This window comes from Xiphophorus hellerii, chromosome 6, assembly GCF_003331165.1.
Source record: "Xiphophorus hellerii strain 12219 chromosome 6, Xiphophorus_hellerii-4.1, whole genome shotgun sequence".
Classification (NCBI taxonomy): domain Eukaryota; kingdom Metazoa; phylum Chordata; class Actinopteri; order Cyprinodontiformes; family Poeciliidae; genus Xiphophorus; species Xiphophorus hellerii.
This window is the reverse complement of record NC_045677.1, coordinates 15,449,406-15,464,665: the sequence shown is the minus strand read 5'-3', so window position 1 is coordinate 15,464,665 and position 15,260 is coordinate 15,449,406. Positions and strand designations below refer to the sequence as shown.

Sequence of the window (15,260 nt, the reverse complement as noted above, 5' to 3'; positions counted from 1 at the left end):
CAGAGAGGCTGCTGGTTCAAATCTTGGAAAGAAATCAGCATATGTTACATGTAACATTCTGAATTCTTAACAAAAGTCTCAACAGAAACCTTCCATATTTTTAATAGTAACCAAGATGTATGGAAATACTTGTGTTTGTGCCATCTGGATCAAGCATAATGCAAAATGACAGATCCTGTCCTATCAGTTTAAACTATCACACATGCCTTCCTATTTTGGGAGTGATAGTATGTAGCGGTTTTCTAGGCAGTCTATTTGTGTTCAGCAGACAACCACATGGTGCATGTTTGTATTTATGTGTGCAGAGATGCACACACGAAGTGGTTCCAAGGGGAATCACATAAGCACTTCACAAAAAAGCATAATATCAGAGGTAGAAATGTCAGCAGTTAATCAAATAAATGGTGGGAGGATTTCCACATCATCTTTAATCTAGAAATAAGATATTTTTAGAGCTTTTCTGTTTTTGTTAAAAAGAAGTCAAGTCAAATCTTTTCTGTAAGAGTCTCTTATGAAACTCAAATCCTGATTCCAGGTTTTTGTTGTTGGGTACTGGCTCTAATTACATGTTGAGAATCACGTAGTTAAATTTGAAGAATCACAGCTGTTTTTTAATCAGCTTTCAATATAAAACAATCTGTTTCTTATCTGTCTGGATGATGTCACCTATTCTGCATCCTCTACTCCCCACTTTGTCATAGGAAGGGCGAGATATGAGAAAGTTTTCAAGAGTCTGTCTGAAACTTCAAAAAAAGGAGATATATTTAGCTATTTCTATGTTTTAAAGTATTAAAGAAAATATTCCACTGACCAGAGCCTAAACATGGCATCAAAATCAGATTAAAAGTAATAATCAATGTGATTTTTTTTTACCAGTAGTAGAATTGTCTACATTTTTTTCCGTCATGACAAATAAATTTTACTAAATTTATCTGTCATAAGAATTTCAATTCATAGTTGTTGATGTGTCAGAAACATTAGTTTTAATTGTTTAAACAGGCTTAGGGAGCAGGAGAATAATATTTTCTGTCATTTTTGTCTACACACTGTAAAGAAAAACGTCTCTAATTTACAGTAAAATACTGGCAGCTGTGACTGCCAGAATTTTACTGTATAAATACGGTAAAATTTATATGGGTACATATATCCATTTAAATGCGGTAAAATTCTGGCAACCACAGCTGCCGGTATATTAACGTAACTTAGAGACTTTTTTTTTTTACAGTGCACAAGACAAACAGAATAAACATTTTACGAGTCTAATTTTCAACAACTGAAATCATAAAAGACCTCATTCAAGGTTTAGCAAAATTCTCTCCATGAAAACATTGTCAGCTGATGAATGATTTGAGTTGATGAAAGCAAATAAATAAATTTGATTATAAGCAAATAAAGTAATATGCCTTTCAGATGTCAACACTTTTTACAATGGGAACTCTACATACAAACACATCTAAACAAATTAAATTTTCTTTTCGGATCAATAAAGTAGTTTTGAATTAAACTGAAATATAAATGTATACAGATGTAAATACATAGGTTTTCTAAAAATGAGTTTTCCTCTGTACGTGGATGTACAGGATGGCTGTGGCTGACGACCGAATCACCGTGCTGAGTTCCTCTCTCAGCCATGACTGTGTTTCGTCAGGAGGTTCCACGTGTTGCTCCTATATTTGCGCTTTGTCTTCTACCGTGTTATTCACCGCATGCTGCAGCAAAAGCAAGGTTTTGGAGAAGCACTTTCTTCTAGAACAATCAACAAGGTGTGTGCAATGTGGAGAAAAAGTGGAAAGCGCAGCACTCACCAAGCAAATGTGTTGTCAAATTTAGCTTAACTATGAGGAACAACAACGTTATGGCACTTTTCCTAAAAATTTCAAGGACAGGCAGGAAATACTGTGTAATGACCGATTTATTTTTACAGCCCTGCAGACAGCGACGCCAGTTCAGTCAGCACATTTAAAGCCAGTTGTGTACAGGGTGCCAGTGCTGGCAGAATTGGTGGGCCAGTTGTTTCCACATACAAATGGTCAGGATGTAAAACTATCTGTTCAACCTCACTAAATTACATGTAATTCTTGTATTTAGAGTTTCCACTGTTGCAACTTTGTTAGCCTAGTTAAACCTGTGTAAACAGAGCATATTAAAGCTATCCTGCTAAGACTCCATTTGAAAAAAAAAAGTTTGCTCCTGATGAAATGTAGGTGTGTGTCTTATTTTACTATATCTTAAAGTTCTAGGCCTTTTATATATATTTATGGCATTTTGTGCCCTCACCTTAAATCTGCAGTAACTTGTATATATAATTTTTTTACATCTTCATTAAACAACCAATCAGAGCTAGGAGGAGGGTCTTAGTGCTGTCAGTCAACCTCATGTACACACTACTCAATGTGTTAATGGCAGAGAAACAACTTGCCTAGCTGTAGTGGGGCATGTACACAAGTATGATTGACATTGCTAACACTCTCCTCGTGGCTTTGATTGGTTATTACTAGTTAGCACTGGGAGCACTGCCAACATAGTGATAGTTTTAACAAATAAGTACAACCCCCCAAGCCCTCCAAAAAAAACAAAATTGGATTTGAACATCTGATTGTCAAATACCTAATCTTAAATTATCCTGATCTGAGTCGGAGACAAGAACGACAGATTAGCGCATCGGTGTTAGCAATGCACACATGCAATACAACATCAAGTGAGCTTTTAGAAAGCAAAATACCTAGATCTACCACGTAAATTTACCAGGCAAATAAAACTCACAGCATAAATTAAAATCTGGCATTTTTTTTTCCATGTTTACTGAATGTTTCTGAGGAGTGCAACCAATTAAAATCTTTGGATATAACCTTATGTAATTTGACTACACCAAACTATTCATGGCACATTACAGTTTTTGTAATAGCCAGCTGATACATAATATGACAAATGAGTACACAAACATAAGAGCAAACCACCTCCCCTCCTAACTTTTGATCTTTGAAGGGTAAAAACCCCGTTAGGAGTGGCTCTGTAATAAATGAACAGAAGTATATAATTTGCTGATTATGCTCAAGTAGAAAAAAGAAAATGACAGCAATTAACATAATTTCAGTGGGAGTTAACTGTCCAGAACTAACATCGCCAAAGGCAAGCTGGCAGACAGCAGGCACAGAGGAAATCCACAGCTTTCACTCTTCGGGTTAGGGATATGGATATATTACAGAAGCGGAAGGAGTTGTTGTGTTATCAATCCTTGTTGGTGTTACCGGGGTGATGGTTTGCATTGCAGAAAAAAAAACCCCACTTTGGATTCAAAAGCTGAACAATGTAAAAACAAGATCATATTCATTAAGCTTTCAGATTGATGGCAATTTAATGACTAAAAGAAGCAACATAATGATATGAAAAAGCAAAACTTTTTTTTCCCCCAAAAAATTATCAAGCTGTTTTTCGAGGTAATTTCAGGGCTCTTATCTATCTCGCCAAGAGGGTCTTAGCACTGCAGGCCATCAGACCATACCCTGACCTCTGTTAACATTCATGCTTTTGCCCCACTGTGTTAAATGCTACCTGTGGTGTCGCATCTGCCCTGGGAAGTGATCCAAAGCTGCAGCATCCAGTGTCTCTTCGGAGCCCCGCGGAATTAGCAGCAACGATCCCAGGAGACAACCCGCCTGCCAATCCCTGCCCCTTCCAACACAGACTCTGACACAGAAATAGTAAACACCGCACACCAAACTTGAAAATTGCAAGCATGAGACTGTTTGATTTCGCAGCCACAAAATAACTCTTTGTGTGGCTAAATTTATCATCGTTCTGTGCCTCAGTGAGAAGAGTCTCTCTACAGTTCACTATCTCCTAACAGTTTTGTTTTTTTTTTTTGTTCTTGCCTGTGTTTTTACTTCCAGTGAAAGTACCGAGGTTACCGAGGCTCATCTCTGGCCCCTTTGTCTCTCACAGCAACTGCAAGGTTTATTAACATAAATTAGAATAGCTCGCCGAGAGAGTACCTTGTCGCTACGCGTTACCCAAGGCAACCTATCCTCCGTTCTCAATCCACCTGAGCGTGTGTATGTGTGTGACTGTGCATGCATCTAAGAAAAAGTGTGTGTGGGTGTGCGTGAGAGAGAGTGTGTGTGTTTGGAGAAGAGGGGAATGCACTCCCTTGCATCTAAATGTGAAACTCCCTCTGAAATGAGGGAGACATATCCACACCCATCTCTCCCCTGTCCTGATTAAAATAAATGGTGCTATCTGCACTGCATGACTCACTACACCATGGCATTACTATCAGTAATTGAAACATCCAATCACGACTGAGCCATCAGCCTTGCTGCTCTTTCCCATCTGACTCTGTGGCACCTGATTGAACATCCGACTATATGGGATGTAATACACGATATGCAGTGCGGTTTATACAGAGGAAACCTGAAGGGAGAGGAAGAAATACCAGGAGGAAGTTTGTGATTCTTTTTTTTTTTTTTTTATCATTTTTATTTTGCGTGGCATAAGAAACTGTGTGTTCAAAGCATATGTAAATGTGTGCATCTCCGTGTACCCCTCAACATCGTGAGCAGATATGCAGTGAGAGTCGGTAGCCTCATTGATTGGTGTTGATTCCATCTGGGCAGCGAGCAGCGACTGACAGAGGATCTAAGCCGCTGCGAAAGGCAACCATTAATCTTGCTCCTGTTTAAGCAGCATGTATTAATTTGTGTCATTTTTACTAAGTCAGCCAGGGAAGAGTGCTCGCCGTCTTATGTTTGACTGTTCATCGAAGTCGGGGAGTGGAAGTGGAGGGTGGGGGGGGAGAGGTCTTTTGTACAACCCCAGCGTGCTGCCAACATGCCACTTACATCTTAGTGGCGACGAGCCAGGCAGCCCACCTACATCAAATTACACAAGCATTCATGAATGCATATGCAATTATTTTTTTGTCTGATTACGGGTAACCACACAATTTTAATTATACATTTTTCAATAAATAATAACCTAAATATTAGACATTTTTTATTATCAAGGTGTACCAAGTTTTTAGAAAAAATATTGTTTCATATTCATCACACTATACCTAAAGTATTTTTTTTTGTGTGAAATGTCATAAATAGTACATGAGTGATCAGGGTTTTCTCTGGCTATACAGACCATGCCACGCTGCCCCTCCCCTACCTGTTGCTGTGCACTGGATGATTACAGCATTTTCCCCTTGCTTATGAGACAGAGGAATATTTCAAGTTAATAATGTTATGAAAACTAACAGACCACCCCTGAATATTCACGTTAAAGTGATAAATTTTAAAACTATAGTTGGGATGCTTTGAGAGGTAGAAATAACAAAAATTAAAAGGTTGTGGTTTGAAAGCTCCTATAATTATACATGATTAGGTTCCTACAGTTTAAAGTCTTTTTCATAAGATGCCAGAGAAACCACAGGAGTTTTTCCTGCTGCATGGCTCATTCAGTAATGCTGCAGAGGCCCTCCCTTGCTTCTTGCTGCACTCTACTGTTCAGCTGGCTGAAATTAGGTTACTATGGTTATCCTTTACTTACAAAACAGCCAAATATCTGTCTATAAAATACACAGTTATTGCATGGAAACCAAAAGAGTGCCACCTATAACTCCAAATGAGAAAACTGTGTTTTAAAACACTTATAGGCGAGCTACAAGTAACTTGTCACTTAAGCAGCTGACAGATGCTCTACCTGAGCAGATAGCTTCACTAATTAACTAGTTAATACAAGATCACAATAATTGTAGTGTAGTTCGATAAAGAGCAGAATGGCAATAAGCACTTTTCATTAAAACTACAAAAAAATTGCAAATATTCTATATTTTTAAGACAATATATTGAGAAGGACTAGGGATGAAATTTACCTACTTTTCTAATTTCTGCATATTTACATTGCTGTAAATTGTGGAAATAAATAACAAAAAATAACAATAAAGGAATATTACAGATAACACTGTAACTGTAATAGTCAATATATATGATACGTTATTTTAAGGCCAGTAGAAATAAAGCTGTAAATTTGGTCAAGGTCATTATAAAATTGCAACCTCACACTGACCCAGACCAACAGCAGAGGTTTCAACTCCAACAACATGAGAATGTATGCTTTGACTGGTCAAACTGTGAGGCGCAATTCCACAAGTCTGTGCAAAATCCAATCAAATCCAAACAGCACCAATAACGAAAAAAAAACAATAACTGAGGCAATTGAATTGGCAATAATGTCACCGGAGCTGTTGTGTAGACACTAAAAGCTGCTCCAGAGATAAACATCCGATAAAAAAGAAACTCCACTCCAGCCATGGAGCAAATTTCCTCTCTAAAGCGATTTTATTTTCGATAAGTGGGAGGGCATTCTTAGTGTAATGGATCCAAATATGATCAGATGCCAGAAAACTAAGAACAGGGTTGTGTGCAGGATAAGAGCCCAATGGTCAGAACAATCAACACTGCTGGATCAGATGACCAGAAAGACAAATACAGTCAAAATATAAATATAAAAAATTTGGGGCATATTTAAACAGATGCATTTTGTAACTATTTATTTCAAGGATATCAACATTATATTTAAGACCTTTATTTTGAAGGAAGAATAGAAGCAGATCTTTGTTTGACCTGTTGATGAAATGAACATAATATAAGCACTGTGAGAATACTGCGTCTGGCTAAATGTTTGTAACGAGGGCTGGGATGGCAGCTGTTTTGAATATACTCAGAAACTTTGCATCACATCTAGTCCAAAATCTAAAATATTTAAATTGACCAAACTTTAACTGCATACAATTAAACTTACAAAGATAATATTGTTCTACACACACCACAGGTTCTTTATAAAGGTGTATGAAAACCTTCCTCTGCTTCTTAGTAGAGAAAGGCAATTGTATAATTATGAAAAATAATTATTATGATCAAAACCATGGTTAGAATTGTTATTTAACTGTTTGGACTATTTTTCCACTGTTGATTTCATCAACAATAAATGTGTTTATGTTTCAAAAGATGACTGAATGCAAATAATGTGAACTGTTTAGCACCCAACTTACACTAATGAATGCAACTGTTGTCGTGATGTACCCTTTTTAATAATGGGCACATTGTATTTTTATAGCAGTAATTGTTCGCTTGAGGCTTTGACTGCATATAGTGACAGCTTAACAGCCAAACAGACAAATGAATTTTTTTAAATACCTTTTATTGTCACTTTTATCACCATAGCAATTAATATCGCAACATATTGTGATAAAAAGCTAAGCAATGTCACAGAATCCTGACTTTATTTTTCCTAAAAAATATCGCTAATGTCTCACCTCATCTCATTCTTGTGAACACAATACGCAGTAATAAAACAAAGCCCAGCAATAAGGCATTGTTTAGACATTTGCTAACATAGCAATATAAAAAATAATAATAAAAAGAAATGTTCAGGTGTTTGTAAATGAGCACACAGGTACTCTGTAGTTATACATCGCAACACTGCATATGACCACTCTACAGCCAGATCTGTTATCACGGCTAATTACTACTCCCACCTCAGATATACAGGGCTGTAATTAGCCTCTTAAAACATGATTAACATGTCTCAATTAAACCAGTCAACATTTGCATAATATATTAGCTGTCCTAATTGCAAGTGAGTTTATGCTGGAGGACAGGAGAGTGGCTGAAATACTTGCAGGTTTTCCTGAACTGCACGGGTAATGAAGTACAAATATAAAATGAGACATTAAAAAAAGTACAGCAGATTATTTTTATATCCTGTAGCTTACTTTTAAAGCTACAATCTGCACATCCTCCATAAAAATATATCACATGGGTATTATCCCTCACTTGGATGAACATTTCTGGTAAGAGGTTCATATAAGCTCACAAATCAAAGCCTGCTTTTCTCAGATAGAAAAGAAAAAAAAAACTTCACTCTCATTTTGAAGTTATTTATTTTGAGGTTATTTATGAGAGAGCAGACAAAGTCCTGCTCGGTCTTATTTCCGTGGAAACTAAAACATGAAGGGGCTGGGGGTAGTGGGGGATAAACTGCTGCTTCTGCACTTCCAAGCCAGGGACAGATATACAGTCTCCCAGCTAGCACGGGGAAACCAAGGACATAGCCATTAGTTTCAGGACAGCGCCACATTGGAGACTAATGCCTCCATCTGTCACTGGATATGAGAGGAGAGTAACAAAGAGAGGCAACACTAACCCCTGAACTCATCATGGACAGCCGTGTCAATTAAATACTGAAAAACAGCAGCACTGGGAGCCATAGTGACCAGTTTATCCACTGCTGCACAGGAGCTCAACGAGCACCTCCATCATCGTTTAGTGTTGATATTAAAGGAAATGCTGGAAATAGCCATTTGACATTATCGCGATGCACCTGCAGGTTTACATCAAGCCTGTTGAGGGAGTCACCGTATAAATTGCTTATTTAATAGTCAGACAAGTCATAAATTAGTAAATGCTTGTTTAAATCTAAATTCAGTCATTTCTAAGCAAAGATTTCTTGTTTTTGTTCTTTCTTTTTCCGTTTAAGCCAAACTTTCCAAGCAACTCTCAGGATTATGTCTAATTCTTTATAAAGGTTCCCAGAAAACTTGGCATGGCTGCTAAGGATAACCTTAAAAACAAATGTATGATCATATGGTATTTACCAGCAGTCAGCTGCTTAACAGAAATGTTACTCGTAGTTTGTCAACTGTAGTTTAATAGTGTGAAACCTTGATAAGTTTTCACACCAGGACAGTTTTTCTCTACTGAAAATATTTCCATAAAACTGAATGTGTGGATATGTCTTCATTCTAAGTGAGCTAAACATGTAGCAGCCTCATTTCATTCAGCTGATCAGCAGTGTGCAGCAGCAAGTGGGGGAGGAGGGCATTAGTCTACTGCATCTCTCCCATCACTTACACACTCACTTTGTAATTTGGCTAACGAGCACTGTTGTGTTGAAATGCATAAAAATAATTACAAAATGAAATCCTCAAATATCTTCTAGCCATATATGCTAAAAGTTTTGCGATCTTTTCTGGAAGTGGAAGTTAGAGAAGCTTCTTGTTGTTTTTCAGCAACATGAAGGCATCATCTTTAGCCGAGGTTGACAGGCATAAGAAAAAGCACAGATGCTGGGCTTACAAATTAAACTGTATTCCTCACCTTCCACTGAGATATTCTGTCTATGTTTCCTTATCTCAGTGCTAGACAGAGGTGATGGCATGTAGTAGTGTGTATAATATTTCCAGTTAGAAATTATGATTATTCCACAATCACAGCCGTTTTTCTTGCATGAAAGCGAACTTGAACTTTGTCTATGAGAAAGCGTCTTGCAAGTGCACAGTCTGTCCTACATGAATGCTTAATAACACTACAGATTAAAATGTGTTATTTCCATCCACAAGTATAGTACTAAATATGTAATTATGTCATATTACTGTCAAATTAATAAAAAATACGGGATCTTTTGCCTGGCAGGTGTATCAGAAATGTTTAAATCTTGTCTGTTGCACATCGGGTCATTAGAACTATTTTAAACATTTAAAGGAACAGCATGGCCATTTCTTTTTGTTTTTACTATACTGAAACTGTAACTTTTTAAAAACCCTTTTCTCCTCTGACCTGTAAGCAGCCCATGCCAGCGCCATGCTGTTAAATAATAACAGCTCTTGTTTGCTTCATGCCGAAAAGAGTAATATTTTCAATTGCATTCCCATTCCTTTAAGAAGCCTTAAAGAGCTCTGACTGTTGTGAATATCTAAAATGTTTTGCCTAATTAGCGTTGCAGACTCTTGGTAGGACTGCTGTTAGCAGGACAGACTGATTCAGCAGGTCTCTAGCTTTGATAAGTTCAAGCGGTGTAATGCATTATCCGTCTGATCACATTAGTCATGCAGGAGCTCTCCATCTGACCCGAGTCTGCATGGATGTAACGTGAGGCCGCTGACACAGAGAGGCCTGACGAAATGAAACAGTCCCAGGCCCGCAGATAGAGAGAAACTGGCGGTGGTGGTGGGGAGTGAGCCGGCCTGAAATCTGACACCCAGAAACACCGACTTGGTGTCTGGCTTCTCTTACTTAGTCAACCTGTACGTGCCAGCTTCCCTCGCCGTAATGGTTCCAAGCAAACAAAGACGCTTTCCAGCCCTAGTCACAGGATATGAAGCAGAGCGCAGGAAAACAAACCCGAGTGCTCTAAGTAACTTTGCTTACAATGTCGATAGTTTAAGATTAAAAAAGGCAGAGGGCTCGGGAGGGCGGGAGGAAGATGTTTCTGTGAAACACGACCTTAGCTGCCAAAAGACCGTCTCTAAGTGAGGTAACACAAACCTTCGCTGTTGGTTTCCTATAAGCAGGCGTGTGAACCTGAGCTTGTTTAAGCTTGCTAAATACTCCAACGCAGTGACACTGCAGCGACCCCAGCACAAATCAAAAGGGGAGCGAGGTGGCGCGGGGTCATCAGTTAAGGCTTCCTCTGTCCACTATTGGCATGCACTCCCGCCTTGTTTGTCAGCTGCCTGCCAATGGACACCTCACTGCGGCAGTGACCCATATTGCTGCTGTCAACGCTCACACTGCCGACACAGAGCAAGAAAGAGGCGCACATGGCTCATACATGCAGCAAATGATCGCTAATGCGGAGAAACTCTTCCTCTCTTTGGTAAAAGGTTGAATTGGAGCCGCCGTGCTCGTCATCTCTTCTCGGAGACACTATGACTGCAACAATGTAAAAAGCAAGGAGAAGCTGACTCTTTATAAAGAATATAAAAAAGTCTTGACAAATTACAGGCTGTACTCCACTCGCATACACTGCACTCAGCACATTTGGCTGTAAATGCCATGGTGAAGGTTTGAGTCATTTTCTCTGTCACTGCAGTGAAAGGATTTTCAGTTTCGTCTGCACAAACCCTCCTATAGGCGAAGATGAGCCGCAGCTCAGCTCTTCAATTTCAGACAGGGGGAATTTTTTTTTAGGTGTCTCTGGAAGTGTGTGTGTGTGTGTGTGTGTGTGTGGGTGTTTGCGTGAGTGTGGGTGTTTACGTTATTCATAGATTCTAAATGCTTTTCTTCATGAAGCTGGAGAAGACATCGAGAGATTTGTGATGTTTAGGTTAGGTGAATGTTCGTTGAGTAAAACAGAAAAAAAAAGAGCAAAGCAATAAGAAAAAAAATAAAAGCTCTTTTGAAACATGTTCATTTCCAAACTTGGTACTAAACATAGGGGAGGACAATTTGCAGTCTGAGGAGAGCTTCTCTCCTGTCAGAAGCTTGGTTGCCAAGAACGGTGGGAAGAGGGGAGAGGCAAAGGGGGAAAAGCCAGGAAAAGGTCCAAGTCACTTTGTTCTTCTTTTTGGAAACGAACTCTGGTTGAACCCAGGGAGACGCCAGACAGTTTACAAAGAGCCAGGCATTACTCTTTCACTTTTCCGAGCCTTGCAATTTAGGAGCGAGGGCCCCCAGCCTGCACTGTAGCTTCCTCCGCAGGGGCCTGCGCTCTTTGTAAATCTGATGAAAATCTCAAGTGTCTACATGTTTCCCCTCTTGTTTTTAGAGAAACCTGTGCCAAACCCTGACTCATACAGATGAAATGTCAGTGCAGAGAAGTTCATGTTATATTAATGAAAACAGTATTGCCTCCATGCGGCTCGGCCCCTGTGTTTATTCTCAGCCATCTCGCACGGCTGCGACGCGACAAGCCAGTCGACAAAGTGACAAGGCTCCCTCTCAATAACCTTGCAGACAGCCTCAAAGTTGTGCTCTCAGATAAGCTTATATTGGATATTTTGTTTTATTTCCTCTCTTGAAAAGCGCCGCTGTGCCACGTCCCTCCGAGACGACTCGCAGCCTTTCATCACATGAGCCGCTCTCCTTTTTTAATCTGCTGTTAAATTAGTGATAATTCACGCATTCCTTTTAGTGGCTTTGACCCTTGTCGTGAACATAAACAGAAAATACCTCTGCGTGAAAAACTGTTCACTTAACACAACAACATCAAGCCCCACAGAGAGGGGTGAGGAAGGCTAAAATGATAACACTGCCGTCCAACAGCAGGTTTTCTCTGCTTTTTCACATATGTTTTATGATGCGTTGTAGGTAAATACAGGACGTGGTATTTATACAGCTGAATCCAATTATTAAAAAAAATAGAAAGTGATGGTGAGACACAAAGATGGTGCTGTTACAGCCAAAAAGCTTCTCATCTATGTGCGTCCTTACCTGTTTTCTCCTTTATTTCACACAAGACATTGAACAGAGCAGGTTTCATTCGATGGCAATTGAGTGCGTGTTTCCTAAAAAGAAGACAGCACATCAATAACCAGGTCAATACTCAAGCAAACAAACATAGACATCTATTATTATTATTATTATTTATTTCTAATGCGGTCATTAGAAATAAAACACGAGAGCAGGGTAAAATTATGCACCAATTATTCTGTCAGAGATTTGATTCAGCCAATTTTTCCTTCACTGACTTTAATCTGTGATCAGCAAATCAAATCAAAATGTCACTTTTTAGCTGTTTTATTTTTTTAAACTGCAGGAGTAAGGTAAAATATGCACAGAGTTATCTAAAGACCAACATTGGTCAATTTTCCCTTCATGGGCTCTAACTGCTGACCAATAATTTTAAAAAAATATAGGAGCATGGCAAAATATTCACCATCTGGAATCAGCCAGTTTTCCCTTCATTGTGTTGGTATTTTCAGGTCAAATTTAAATAATGTATTGTTTTTAATCGGAACATTTAAACAACAAGAACAAAAATACTGAAGCAGTGTAAAATATGCACAATTAAATCCTCCAGAGATGAGAGGCAACCAATTTCCCTTCACTGGCTCTGATTGACGATTGGCAGGTCAAATTCTTGCAAGTAAAATCTGGCCAGTTTATTCACCATTATTGTCTTGTAATATTTTTTTACTCTATTTTGCATTTATACTAGCACCATAAACAAAGAGGTACCATTTTATTCTCTTTTATGGTCAGTAGAATTAAAAAAATAAAATAAATATCAGCGTCAGACAACTGCGAATTGAGATTGTAGAATCGGCAGGTTACATCTCGACCAAAACAAGAAATCGGCACAGGCCAAGAAAAGCTTATTGGTGCATCTAAATAAAACTAATTTTCGAACTAGCTGTGCTAAATATTGAAAATGTAGATATTTTTATAACACACTAATAGGGCAAAATCTATCCAGTTACAACCCACCTCTTAAACATTTACATGTTTTATTTCTTTAATTTTCCGTCTTTATTTTTAGTGCTGGGTGTAAACCACAGAAGAGGATCTGCATCCTGTTATTATGGCACAGGATTACAATGTAAGCTCCTTTGTAACAATTAAGCCAAAAGACTCTGAGTAACTGAGCTGCCAAGTCCCCTCATAGATAAAACTGGTCTTAATCCGCAATAATCAGGCGCTAATTAATAAATTCTGATAGGAAATGATCACACAAAAGTTGTCAAATTATGAAATCTTCAAGTTTTTAAGGTTTTGTTTGCCGCTGTCGCTCAGTCTCGGCACTTCAGTGGGCGTTATTGGTTTCATTTACAGGCAGTTCTGTTACAAGCGAGTATTATCTCCCCCCCTTCCTCTGATATTTCCATCTTTTCCCATAAATAACACGAGTGTTTTTAGTTGCGTCTCACCTTGCCTGCGCTTCGTCTAAGCTTTGGTCTGTGATGGTCATTATTTGCTGTAATATGTCTCCGATGTCCTGCTTTCTTCCGTCTCCGTCCGTCCCCGCCGTGCCATCCTGCATATGCTGCGCCAGGCCGGGGTGTCCGGCCATGCCTACCCCGTGGGAGTGCATCAGCCGCGGCTGCTCGTCCATCCCTGACCACGGTCCCCGCTGCCTCCCCTCCAACTTTTTTTTTTTTCTTGTTGTTGTTGTTTTTAATTTGATGTGATGAGGAGGGGGAAATGAAGAGAAAAAATCCTCGGGAAATTCCTCTGGATTCCTCGCGTCTATCTGAGCCCAGACACTCCTCCTTTTTTCCTTGGTAAGCTTTTCTGGATTTGGGAGGAGGGAGACTGACAAACCCTCTCTCTTCTCTTCTCTGCTCTTCTCTTCTCGGCTCTCTCTCTCTCTCTCCCTCTCTGTCGGTCCCTCTCCCAGCTGGTTTAGGTGAAATCTGATCTGAATCGCTGCATTTGGCTTTGGCCACTCCTGCACCGCTACGTTAGGGACGAAGGAAAACCAGGATTGAACATTAAAGGTTCCTAATCTGATTAAAAGTGGAGCGCGTTGTGCTCCTCCGCTATAGGCTGCAAATAATCGGGACCTCGATGCGCCAAAAAGGCGCTGAAAGTATCAACTTGCCGGCGAAGGATCTGAGCGCAAAGTGGCCCACCAACTGTTATTGTTTCGCTTATGTCTGGTAACTGACTCATAATCAGAGTATGGGATGAAGAGCCTCCGCCCCCTTCGAGCCACGATTGGAGAGGAAGGAGCGCGCAAGTCCCACCTCGGTCCTCTCCGAAAGCGTCAATCATTCTCCTGGTGGAAGGTGGGACACTGTAATAAACATTAAGAGATGTGACCGGGCCGGGTGGCAATGCGGTGATGGATAGAGAGTGAATATGTTGCCTAATAAATAATTGTGAGTGGCAATGGAGCTCTGACCCAGCAGTGGCGGCATGGTGGTGCTCGCAAAAGACACTCTGTCAGCCAGACTATATATTTTCCCGCTGAATATTTACATTCGTATAATCAGTCAAAGGAATAGTAAATCAACGTGGATTTATTGAAACATGCTGCGGTTTGTGAAGAGCATCTCATTAGCCTTGAGTTGTAACAGAGACCCACAACAAGCATCACCCCGTTCATACACCTTGGGCATTCACAAACAGGGCTGCACTTTAGAAAAGTGCCTATAAGAGCAGCAGCCTAGGCACCCAAGATTTTGTGGGTCCTCAAAAAAAAATTACAGAAATGGATAATTCACTAAATGATTGTTGTATTTTTGTTAGGGTAAGAAATGTACTAGAATTAGGTTGTAACAGTATTGGCAGACTTTAAGCCTTCGTGAAGATGATACTAGTTGCGTTGATGAGGCCGATTTTGTCTATTGACAGCATATAGTTGAAGAAATTTGGAAGTAGATTGTATCGTTTATCATTGAAGAAAAACAAGACAAGAATCATTATTTATCAAGATGGAGTTAAACTCTTATTGAAGATTTTTGCAAATCTTAAACTTCTGTGATTGGGATGAACTTAATGTAACTGTTGCACTTGAATGATCACCTATTTAGTGATCGTTCACCAAATAGA

General features: G+C 39.4%; 1 protein-coding gene across 2 annotated transcripts in view; it reads right to left on the bottom strand.

The window, feature by feature from the left end:
* Positions 1-14,364, bottom strand: part of pbx1a (pre-B-cell leukemia homeobox 1a) — a 64,446-nt gene extending 50,082 nt beyond the window's left edge. Inside the window, exons 1-2 of one of the 2 annotated variants that reach the window (XM_032565790.1) lie at positions 13,634-14,364; positions 12,198-12,271 (exon numbers count right to left, since the gene is read on the bottom strand). In XM_032565790.1, the coding sequence (XP_032421681.1) occupies positions 12,198-12,271; positions 13,634-13,818 (259 nt within the window). In that variant the 5' untranslated portion in view covers positions 13,819-14,364. The remainder of the gene's footprint in view (positions 1-12,197; positions 12,272-13,633) is intronic. The other variant, XM_032565791.1, reaches the window with a different exon arrangement.
* Positions 14,365-15,260: the final 896 nt, after the last annotated feature.